Source organism: Tinamus guttatus, unplaced genomic scaffold (assembly GCF_059628265.1).
Source record: "Tinamus guttatus ecotype Peru unplaced genomic scaffold, ASM5962826v1 Tinamus_guttatus_pri_ptg000244l, whole genome shotgun sequence".
Lineage (NCBI taxonomy): Eukaryota > Metazoa > Chordata > Aves > Tinamiformes > Tinamidae > Tinamus > Tinamus guttatus.
This window is the reverse complement of record NW_028288778.1, coordinates 1,195,493-1,206,033: the sequence shown is the minus strand read 5'-3', so window position 1 is coordinate 1,206,033 and position 10,541 is coordinate 1,195,493. Positions and strand designations below refer to the sequence as shown.

Genomic DNA, 10,541 nt, shown 5'->3' with positions numbered 1-10,541 from the left:
GGGCCGGGCGGCGCGCGCACCGCGGCGGCCGCCCGGAGCGCTGAGGCCGCCGGACCGCGGCGCCGCGCCACGTGCCGCCCGCCCCCCCGCCCCGAGCGGAACCGGAACCGGAACCGGCGGCAGGGGCGCGCGGGGACCGCCGCCCCCGGCGGCTGCTGCGAGCGGCTGCGGGCCCCGGCGGCCGCCATGAAGCGCGACCGGCGCGGGCGGTTCCTGGCGGGCGCGGGCGGCCCCGGTGCGGCCCCCGCGGAGCCCCGGCGGCGCCCGAGAGCGGCCCCGGCGCGCGGGGCCCCCCCGCGGCACGAGCCGCCCGCGCCCTGGGACGCGGCCCCGGCGGCCGCCTGGGCTCGGCCCGGGGCCCCGGGCGCCGCCGCGGAGCCAGGTGAGGCCGCGCGGGGCGGAGCGGGGCCGGGACCCCGCGGGAGCGGAACGGCGGGCGGCCCCGGGTAGAGCCGATCCCCGGGCAGACCCGATCCCCGGGCAGACCCGATCCCCCGGGCAGACCCGATCCCCCCGGGCAGACCCGATCCCCGGGCAGACCCGATCCCCCGGGCAGACCCGATCCCCCCGGGCAGACCCGGTCCCCGGGCAGACCCGATCCCCGCGGGCAGACCCGGTCCCCCCGGGCAGACCCGATCCCCGCGGGCAGACCCGGTCCCCCCGGGCAGACCCGATCCCCCGGGCAGACCCGGTCCCCGGGCAGACCCGATCCCCGGGCAGACCCGATCCCCCCGGGGCAGACCCGATCCCCCCGGGGCAGACCCGATCCCCCCGGGGCAGACCCGATCCCCCCGGGCAGACCTGGTCCCCGGGCAGACCCGGTCCCCACGGGCAGACCCGGTCCCCACGGGCAGACCCGATCCCCCCGGGCAGACCCGGTCCCCGGGCAGACCCGGTCCCCGCGGGCAGACCCGATCCCCGGGCAGACCCGATCCCCCGGGCAGACCCGGTCCCCGCGGGCAGACCCGGTCCCCGCGGGCAGACCCGGTCCCCGGGCAGACCCGATCCCCCGGGCAGACCCGGTCCCCCCGGGCAGACCCGGTCCCCGCGGGCAGACCCGGTCCCCCCGGCAGACCCGATCCCCGGGCAGACCCGATCCCCCGGGCAGACCCGGTCCCCGCGGGCAGACCCGGTCCCCCCGGGCAGACCCGGTCCCCGGGCAGACCCGATCCCCCGGGCAGACCCGATCCCGCTGGGCAGACCCGGTCCCCGCGGGCAGACCCGGTCCCCCCGGGCAGACCCGATCCCGGGGGTTCCGGCCGTGCCGCCTCCTCGTGGGCTCTCGTTGCTCCATCCCCGCGTGTCGCCTCCACGCAGCCCCGTCCTGCTGGGCCACCGGGGCCGGTCCCATGGCAGCTCCTGCCGGGGATCCCGGCTTCCCGGGGGGCTGGTCGCTGTGTCAGGCCCTGGGGAGCCCGGGATTCGTCTGTGCTGCATCCGGGTGGGATTGAGCCCGCGCTGGCAGGGGGACGGATGCAGCGGGATGCAGGGACGTCCCTGTCCTGGGCCTGTGCCCTGCAGCCCTTCCCTGCGCTCCGGGAGCCGGTGTCCGGCTCAGCCCCCTGTCCCGGTAGCCAGGACGGACGCGGAGCGGGAAGAGCCCCGGGAAGAGGCCGGAGCAGCCCGGGCGGCCCAGGCCACAGAGCACGGCCCGGAGGGGCCACGGCCCGAGGCCGCCGCAGCGAGAGCAGCCCCGTGCCAACCTTCTCCCGCAGGACCCGGCAGGGCCCTGAGCACGGGCTACTGCCGCCTCTGCCACGGGAAGTTCTCCTCGCAGAGCCTGCGCAGCGCCTTCGGGAAGGCGCCCGTGGCGGGCGAGAGCTCGGGCAAGCAGCGCCGCGTGCACCAGGTCTTCTTCACGGACTTCCAGCAGCTCGTGGGGGTGGCGGTGCGGCAGGACCCCGCGCTGCCCCAGTTCGTGTGCAAGAAGTGCCACGCGCAGTTCTACAAGTGCCGCAGCGTCCTGCGCACCTTCATCCAGAGGGTGAACGCGTCTCCCACGGGCCACGCCAAGGCCAAAGGGAAGTACGTTGCATTTCTTCATTCCCGCTCGTTTAGCACATTGCCGTGTGGGAATTCCCTGTGGGATTCCCACGCGGCAAATCCCTGGGATCAGGGATTTTTGGGCCCCTCACGGTCGCTCCGCTCTTGCAGGAGCAGCTCTGCCCAAGCGCAGCCCGGCGCTGACGGAGCCGCCTCCTGCCTCGGTGAGTAGAGCCCTGTCCCGTCCCGTCCCATCCCGTCCCCGTGCGGGGCGCTCGGCCGGTCCCCACGCTGAGCCCCCACGCACGGCCTGTCCCCCCGCGCAGTGGACCTGATCACGTCGAGCCCGCAGTGCCTGCGCAGCCTGGTGGCGTGGGCGCACGCGCACGCGGCGGGCTGCGCGGCGGCGCCCGTTCTGCGCAGCGTGCTGTCCTCCGAGTACTGCGGCGTCATCCGCGCTGTGTGGGGCTGCGGCGACGGCCACGACTACGTCATGGACACCGACTCGGGCTGCAGCGCCGTGCTCGTCGACGGCGCCCTGGCCGTGAAGCGCGAGTGGAGCCGGAGCGCCGCGCCGCAGCCCACCGACAACGGCGCCGAGGCTGCGCCCCCAGCCCAGCAGGCTCCGCTCAGGACAAGTCCTTGCCAGCAGCCAGCAAACAAAGGGACCACCGCGGTGCCACCGAGCCCGGAGAAGGAGCCGCCCCCGAGCAGGGATCCGTGTCGCTCGCAGCCGGACGGCGCGGCCGCCGCGCAGGACAGAGCCCTCGTGCAGCCGGGGTCGCCGCTGGGCAGCGCCGCAGGTGGGGGTTTGATTCCGGCCTCCTCCCCGGTCTCCAGGGCCGGGAGGGCTGGTGAAGGGGCTGACGCGCGGGGCTGGGCTCGCTGCTCCTCGGGGAGGATGCAGGAATATCCCCTGCCTGGGGTGCGGGCTGCTCCGGGCGAGGAGAGCAGGTCCCGGCATCCCGTTCACCCCTCTGCTCACGAGGGCGAGTGGGTTCCTTAGCCGACGTGGTGCTGGGCAGCGCTGTCTGCGCCCTGTCCCCACGCCATGGTCACCAAGGCGCAGGGCTGGCCGCTGCCGTCAACACCCCGTGTTTATTTGTGCTAAACCCAAACCCTCCTGTGCACAAGGAAGGGCCTCCCCGCGGGGCCACGGGAGCATCGGGAGCCCCTCCGGGCCGCGCGCCCCGGTTGGCCTGGCTTCTGCGGTGAATTAACCTGCTCCGGTGCCACAATCTGTCACATCACCTGAAAGGGACGTTTGGGCATTAACGCTGATCTTGAATTCCAGACGCTGGGATCTGCTGCGAGGTGTCTGCTGCAGGTGTCCTGGGGGGAACGGAGCGGCGCGAGGGATTAACTAGTCCTTAACTCGTCCCCTGCACGTCTCCATTCCGGGCGCGAGCCGGCACGGGCAATGCCGGCGGCGCTCCCCGTGCCGGCTGCTTCTCTCTGCTTTTCCTTGTGACCGTGTTCTCCTTCATTCCCTAGGGCAGTTGAGTGGGAAGCAGGTTGTGTCTCCAACGTCGGATGAGCGGGTAAAAGACGAGTTCAGTGACCTTTCTGAGGGGTGAGAGAAGAGTGGGTTTAAAATAGCCTTAATGTCTTCTTTGCGAGTGTGAAATGGGGAGCCCCGGAGAGCTCTTTGTCACACGCGGCCTGGTCCCCGGAGGCCCCTGGACCCCGCTGCGCAGGCGGGTTCTGTGCGTGGCTCCGTGCCCGGCGGGGCCGTGCCGCTGCCCGCGGCGTCGCGCGCGTCGCCCCAGCGGAGCCGCTCGTGCTGCTTCCAAGGACCCTCCGGTTCGGAAGCGGCTGCCGCAGGGGCGGCCGTCCCTGCCCTCCTCCTCCCCGGGGCCGGGCTCTCCAGCTCCTCTTGCTTCCAGCCGAATTCCCATTTGCTCCAAACCTGGGCTCCAGGAGAGCTGTGGGTGCGGGTTGCCCGGCCTGAGCGCTCAGGGAAGAGGTGGCACATGGAGAAATCCTCCAATTCCCTCCCAAGGAAAGCTTGTGTAGCTGGAAGTCCCGGTGGCATTTGGACACGGGCAACTTAGCAGTTTTTCGGATCATTGGAATGGGGTGTAACTGCAGATGATCAGGCTAAACCCTCTAAATGTAGGTAGTTAAGGGAGACTTGTAGATGAAGTGAAAACTGCTGTGGTCATTCTGAGTCTAAGTTACCAAGGGCCAAGTACAGACTTCTTTCAGGGTGTCAACTGGACTGGCCAGCTGTTGCATTAGGAATGCTGCAGTGATCCCCTGCTGCCCCTTTCCTGGCTTCAGAATTGTCTTGTGCAGCTTAGGATTAAAAAAAAAAAATAGTGGCCACTCCATCTGAGGAAGGTGTGAGTGACTTGCAGCTTAATTAAGTTGTGCCAGACAGTGAGATTATAGTTTTGCTCTACAGAATTATTTTTCATAGCATAGAAAGTGGTTGCAACATCTCTCAACAATAAACCTTTTCAGTAGCAGCCGCTCTTTTCTCCTCATAGTGTTCCCGTTATTCGTATGGAGCCCTAGTCCTAAAAAGGAAATAATTTTGCAATTTGCTGTATTACCCCAAAGCAACTAAAGTCCCAGTGATGATGGGGGAGGAGAAAACATGAAGCCTCCTGGTCTTCCGTGGGCGAGGGATGCGCTGGAATGACGAACAAGCGATGCTGCTGCTGCAGACGCCAGCCGTGGGGTTATTGGTGCTGGAGTGACACCAAGTCCTGGGGCAGTAAAGGGCGTCTTCCTTCTCTCCCAGGGACTTCCTGAGCGAGGATGAAAACGAGAAGAGAAACATGCAGTCTTCAGATGACTCCTTCGAGCCTTACCCGGAAAAGAAGTAAGGGGGTCTCCTCCTCCGAGGGGCAGCGGGTTAACGAGGAGGCCCGGAGTGGGCTGGGGTCCCCCTTTGCCGGGGGCAGGAGGATGGAGCTGGACAAACCATCCTGTTTGCAGCCTCAGCTCCCTCCTCCCTGCCCTGGGGCTAGCAGGGCTTCCCCGGGGTATTCCCAGAGATGACATCCAGGGACGAAGAAGTGGGAGGATTTAAATCAATGTGAAATATTTAATAACTATCGTTATTAAACTATATAACTATATTTTCCCCCTTTCCTTCTCTGAGGGTTTCTAGTAAGAAAAGTGGCAGCAAAGAAGCTAAGAAGGCAGAAGAGCCCAAAATAAGGAAGAAGCCAGGGCCCAAGCCAGGCTGGAAAAAAAAAATCAAGTGTGAAAGGTAAGAAGGGGCCCCGGCTGGGCAGCAGCGCCGTCGCCCGCGCGGGCTCACGGCCGCGCTCTGCTTTGCAGGGAGGAGCTGCCCACCATTTACAAGTGTCCTTACCAGGGATGCACGGCCGTGTACAGAGGGGCAGACGGCATGAAGGTAGGTTCAGCGCTCGCGGCGGTGCTCAAAGCCACAGTTCATGATCCAAGACACGGATTTCACTCACCCAGCGGCTCTGTGGGAGGCAGGGGCTTGTTCTGGGCTCCAAAAACCCCAGGAGCTGCTGGGGCTCAGCTGGCTGCTCCTGCTTGGGAAGTCTGGCTCAGCAGCAGCCCTGGGAAACGAGCCCCATTGGGTCCTGCAAAGTCCCTGCAGTCAGGGATAGTTCTGGATATGAGTCCCATTTTTTCCACAGTGAGAGCACTGAGGTGGAGACCTGCCACAAGGGCTGTCGCGTGGGCTTGGGGAGCCAAGTTTGTCAGCGGGGAAAAATCCAGCCCTCATCTCTCCTGGATGATGAGCTGATAGCAGCTCTGACCTTTCTTTTCAGAAACATATAAAGGAGCATCACGAAGAAGTTCGGGAGAGGCCCTGTCCTCACCCTGGCTGCAACAAGGTGTTCATGATTGACCGGTACCTGCAGCGCCACGTGAAGCTCATTCACACGGGTGCGTCACGGCCGGGCCCGGCACGCGCTGCAGCAGAGGCAGGGGGAGGAATTTGGCCTCTGCTGCTGTCACAGGCACTTTCCTGCACGTGTCTCGTGTGCTAAGGTACAGCGGCATCGCTGAGTCTTTCCCCGTTTCTGTCGCAGAGGTACGCAATTACATCTGCGATGAGTGCGGGCAGACCTTCAAGCAACGCAAACACCTCTCAGTCCATCAGATGCGGCACTCGGGAGCGAAGCCCCTGCAGTAAGTGCACACTCACGCTGCTTACTGGGTTATAAGGAGAGGGAAAGAGGTAGCCAAGGTTTACAGAGCTAAGGACGGGGACACAACACAAGCTCCGTCAGCAGCCGGCAGTAGCAGGGCAGGATCATGGCCCTGCGTGGAGCACACTGGGTTTTACAGCAGGTCCCCTTTAGGAAGGTGTCTCTGAAGTCGCTGGAGGAGGTGGTGGTAGTTTGAAGCCCCCGAGTACCCAGGGCTCTGAAGAAATCCAGCTTGGAGTGTGCAGCTCCTTTGGCAGAATCTCGTAGCTTCTGAGAGCAGGTAGTGAAGGGCAGGATTTGTCTAATGTTGAACATGGACATTGCAGGCAAAGGGGATCCTCTAGTGCCTGAAAAGTGGAGATGTTTTGTTGTAACCTCTGCCCACTGCAGGCTTTCCTCTTCTCAGAATGTGTTTTACTGTCCTGGTACTGTGTGTGCTCAGTCATGGTGTTTTAGACTTAAATGTTCACCCTCTTCCCCCTTGTTTGCTCCAGTTCCGGCACTTGCTGCCTTTTCTGAGGGAGGCCTTTGTCCGATCTTGTTGCATTTCTGATTTCAGCAGACACCCGCTCAGCTGTCAGAGCTGCAGGCCTGAGCAGCAGTGTGCTGCTTACCGAGGGGGTTGGGGATGGGAGAAGCAGCCCCGTGCTCAGCCTGAGGCTTCCTCCCCTTCGGTGCAGTCAGGCCTGGGGCTGATCACTGCCCCCAGCAGCTCGGGCTTGGTGCAGAACCGTGTTTTGTCTCGCAGGTGCGAGATCTGCGGGTTCCAGTGCAGGCAGCGAGCGTCGCTCAAGTACCACATGACCAAACACAAAGCGGAGACGGAGCTGGAATTCGCCTGCGACCAGTGCGGGAAGCGCTTCGAGAAGGCCCACAACCTTAACGTCCACATGTCCATGGTGCACCCTCTGACCCAGACTCAGGACAAAACCAAGGCGCTGGAGCCAGAGCCCATTCTCCTCCTAACTACTTCAGGGACTGCAGACAGCCAGGCTGTAAAGCCCGAAGTGACTGCGCAGCAGGAGCCCACCTGAGCAGGACAGGGCAGCTTGCCCAGGCCAGCCTTGTAGAATCCGTACAGCCGAGTGGAGACTTGAAATCTACGTTTTAGTCTCCTCCAGAACTCAGTGAAATTAGCTTCAGCTTGCTCAGAAAAAGCTTGTTATGATGCTGTGATTCTCCATGCTCACGTCTGATTCAGCAGTGTTGTGCTAAGAGTCTGTCTGCTCCGAGGGGACAAGTCTTTGGCGGCGCCCTGTTGTTGTCCCCTTCCCCAACACACACAGTTGTAGAAACAAAGTTGTCCCACAACTGTTACCTACCTGCACGAGCTGCTGCCTGTGTCTGACTGCCCTTGGGGGCAGCAAGGCCACATAGGACAGTGGAGAAACTTAAGCAGACATTTTGCTTTGAAAGAATTATGATTCGCAAAGCAAGTCTAAAACGAAATTTGTAACCTACTTTTTATTGTAACAAGAGCTTCATGGTTATGCTTGTAATAAATTATTTACAAAGTAATTTCAATGAAACAGCACTGATGAGAAAGGTAGCAGCATGTCCATCCTTCCCACCCTCCTGCTGTCCATAGGGGCAGTGTCTTCTGCTCTGTTTTCCTTCCCTGTGGCCGTGTCAGTGGCCACCATCCCTCAGAACAGCACCAGCTCTTCATCCAGCTCCAGGGCTGCAGCAGCCCGGGACAAGTGCAGGAGGGCACCTTTCAGCTCTGGGTCGATCTTTTCACACCTGTCCAGTAACTGGGGACAGGGAATATGTCAGGTATTAGACCCTGCCTTGCTTCCTCAAAGCAAGGCAGAGCAACACCAGATCACCTTGCTGCTGCTGAGCAGACTGCAGCGGGAGGAGAGGGAAGCTGCTGCTGACTCGCACACAAAAAAACAGGGTCTCCCTGCTGAAACCACAGTGGCTGTAGGAATTTCGACACCTGCCGCTTACCTGCGCTTGGTGTTTCCCCTAGGACCAAACATTTAGCAAAGGGGACAGGGTGGGACTGCAGCAGAAGGAAGTGGTTGTTGGTGCAGAGAAAGGCTGCGCCCGCAGCCTGAGCGAGAAGCGGTGGCTGCTGCACGAGCTGGGCACCAGGCACCCTCCCTGGCCCAAACTGCCCATGGAAATGGCACTTTGTGTCCCAGGCTGTTCCCGCCTCGCTGGACGGTGGAAGGAAAAGGGCACCTACCGGCTGCACCGTTCCAAAGCTCCTGGGGGGGCAGCGGGGCAGCGCGGCGAGCAGGAACTGACGGGCCTTGGCGATCACCTCCAGGGAATCCACCTGGAAGAAGCGAGGCAGATCAGGACGGAAAGCAGCAACCCCAGGCCCAGCTCATAAAAGCAAGACGGGATGCCCTACACTCTGCAGTGCTCTGTGTGCAGGGTAGGCAGCTCACGGGTTTGATGGCTACATTAATTCCCAGGTCCTGCACAAGCAAGACAGCACCTTCGTTTAACCATATGCTTTTACCAGACACAGGGAGAAGAGAAGAAAAAGGTAGGATGACGGGGGAAGGAAAGATGGAACTTTACTCACATGCTCTGCAAGGCCTGGGCCTTGTCCTGCCTTATCGGCCTGTGGCAGATCTTCCCCTTCCAGAAAGAGCTGCAGCAACTGCAGGTACAGATCAAGTGCAACGCAGAGGAAGGCTGGCTCTCTAGTGAACAGCTCTTGGCAAAAGCCGGGGGTGAGGCTGCAGGCAAAGGCAACCACACACAGTATCTATCAGCACTGGTTTCATGTTATACTCAAAGCCAGGAAAAAGCAGGGGACAAGCGCAGCTAATGCTCTCGCTGCCATCCCTGTCACCTTCCTGCAGGAAGGGAGGTTGCTCCGCTGCCAGGAGCCTGGAGGCAGCCACAGAACTCGCAGGGAAACTGCCAGCAAGACGACTGCCCGATAGCAGCCCTGCCCCAATGGAGGGTCTCCTGCACAGACAGCGTAAGAGCTCGTCTCACTTGCAGGCCAGCTGTACAACTACCTCCCTATCAGCTGCTGAACGTGCAAACCACTAACCGCATCCTTCCTCCCAAATTCCTTCCAAGACCAGCAGGACATACCTGTAGAAGGCAACAGGCAGGAGCCGGAGGTGACGGTCCGATGCCGCACTGCGCAGAATATGGTATTTTCTAGGGACTGCAACAAGCAGAAAGAAGAATCAACCATCTTCAGTGATGCTCATGTCAGGCCGTGTGCTTTTACAGCAGCACAGGGCAGCACTTTCCTCCCAGGCCAGAATAAAACGCAGTGCTTGGGTGCTGTGAACCCCTAGAGCAGCTCTTCCCTCCTAGGCTCTCTGCCAGGTGAAACTACTGAGTTTTGATCATTCCCAATTACGAGCTTCTGCAGGGCATAGGTAATGTGTTCCTACCTCTTACAAAACTGTTTGTTCTGCTTACAAGGACTCATCAGTTCCCACTTATGGCTACACTTCTTATATCAGAAAGATAAGCCGTTGCCACCGTGCAGTGACCTCTCCCACCCCTCGCAGGCAGAGCTTGCTCACCTTTTTCTGCTGGATGAAAGAGCAGTGGCCAGGACACACCTCTCTCTTCCAGGCACTGCAAGATCTCCAGGGACCATTCCAGAGACTTGTGAAAATCCACTCCTTCCTGGGTGTCAGAAAGGACATGAATAGTTTAAGTTTTAGTTACATTGAAACAGAAAGAGAACAGAGCTTTTCATTTGCATGGTTAAGTGCTTAACTATCCCAAGTCTTTCCCTTCTTCAGATAGCCTGGGCTCTTACCTGAGCACTTGGGCATTAGAGCAGCCACGGGCTAGCAGCTCCTCAGCACAACCCACCGTGCCCAGCACAGAGCCCCTCCAGGTCCTGTGCCCACCCCATCCTGCACCCTGTAGCAGAGCCTCTTCCCTCTCATCCTCACGACACCATGTCCAGGGGCTGGATGGCGGTGAGAAGGGGAATTGCATTATTCATTTTACTTGAACAAACAGATTTTGGCAGGGTTATTCCACGTTCCATCCCAGTGACCATCTTTGGAGGAGGCTGGAGAAAGTGAAACTGCAAGACTGTTTTCCATTTGAATTTACTCCCTGGTCCCATCTGCTAGGTGACTACACAAATGGTTGCAGATGAGAAACAGCAAAGGGACAGGAAAAGCATTCATGGACAGGAAGATGGTTAGGGCAGACAGCTGGTGAAAGAAACTTGTCAGACCATCTTTGCTCCCTTGTTCAGTAGTGTTAATTCACCCGGAAACCAGTGTTCCTCCTCATTTGGGATCCCTTCCCATGTGAAATACCATGCATGTTTCCAGCCTGAAAAAAAGTGTTTTAATGGATGTGAAATGCTACACCAAAGCCAAGATATGAGAGTTCAAACACTAGCTGAGAGGTATAAAGGAATTTGAAAACAGTGAGTCATGCAGGAAGACAAATAAAAGC

The 10,541-nt window shown here is 60.8% G+C and overlaps 2 protein-coding genes across 2 annotated transcripts in view; one reads left to right on the top strand and one right to left on the bottom strand.

Annotated features, from left to right (window-relative positions):
• The first annotated feature begins 186 nt into the window (after positions 1-186).
• Positions 187-7,646, top strand: ZNF276 (zinc finger protein 276). The gene is made up of 11 exons (XM_088526225.1): positions 187-382; positions 1,716-2,025; positions 2,155-2,207; positions 2,310-2,786; positions 3,478-3,556; positions 4,733-4,813; positions 5,096-5,206; positions 5,278-5,353; positions 5,745-5,862; positions 6,009-6,108; positions 6,877-7,646. Exons 1-11 carry the CDS (start codon positions 187-189, stop codon positions 7,160-7,162), a joined length of 1,887 nt encoding a protein of 628 aa, XP_088382351.1. The 3' UTR covers positions 7,163-7,646.
• A 120-nt stretch (positions 7,647-7,766) lies between these two features.
• The window catches only part of FANCA (FA complementation group A), a 32,216-nt gene continuing 29,441 nt past the window's right edge, over positions 7,767-10,541 (bottom strand). The window contains exons 37-41 of the mRNA XM_010212159.2: positions 9,641-9,746; positions 9,195-9,270; positions 8,671-8,827; positions 8,323-8,415; positions 7,767-7,882 (exon numbers count right to left, since the gene is read on the bottom strand). Coding sequence (XP_010210461.2) covers positions 7,775-7,882; positions 8,323-8,415; positions 8,671-8,827; positions 9,195-9,270; positions 9,641-9,746 — 540 coding nt within the window. The 3' untranslated portion in view covers positions 7,767-7,774. The remainder of the gene's footprint in view (positions 7,883-8,322; positions 8,416-8,670; positions 8,828-9,194; positions 9,271-9,640; positions 9,747-10,541) is intronic.

What these genes read in the sequence shown, in the direction of transcription:
- ZNF276 (XM_088526225.1), top strand. Translation starts at nt 187, where the DNA reads ATGAAGCGCGACCGGCGCGGGCGGTTCCTGGCGGGCGCGGGCGGCCCC. An exon ending in CACGCCAAGGCCAAAGGGAA is followed by an intron (nt 2,026 to 2,154) that starts GTACGTTGCATT and finishes CCGCTCTTGCAG; the next exon opens with GAGCAGCTCTGCCCAAGCGC. An exon ending in GCCGCTGGGCAGCGCCGCAG is followed by an intron (nt 2,787 to 3,477) that starts GTGGGGGTTTGA and finishes TTCATTCCCTAG; the next exon opens with GGCAGTTGAGTGGGAAGCAG.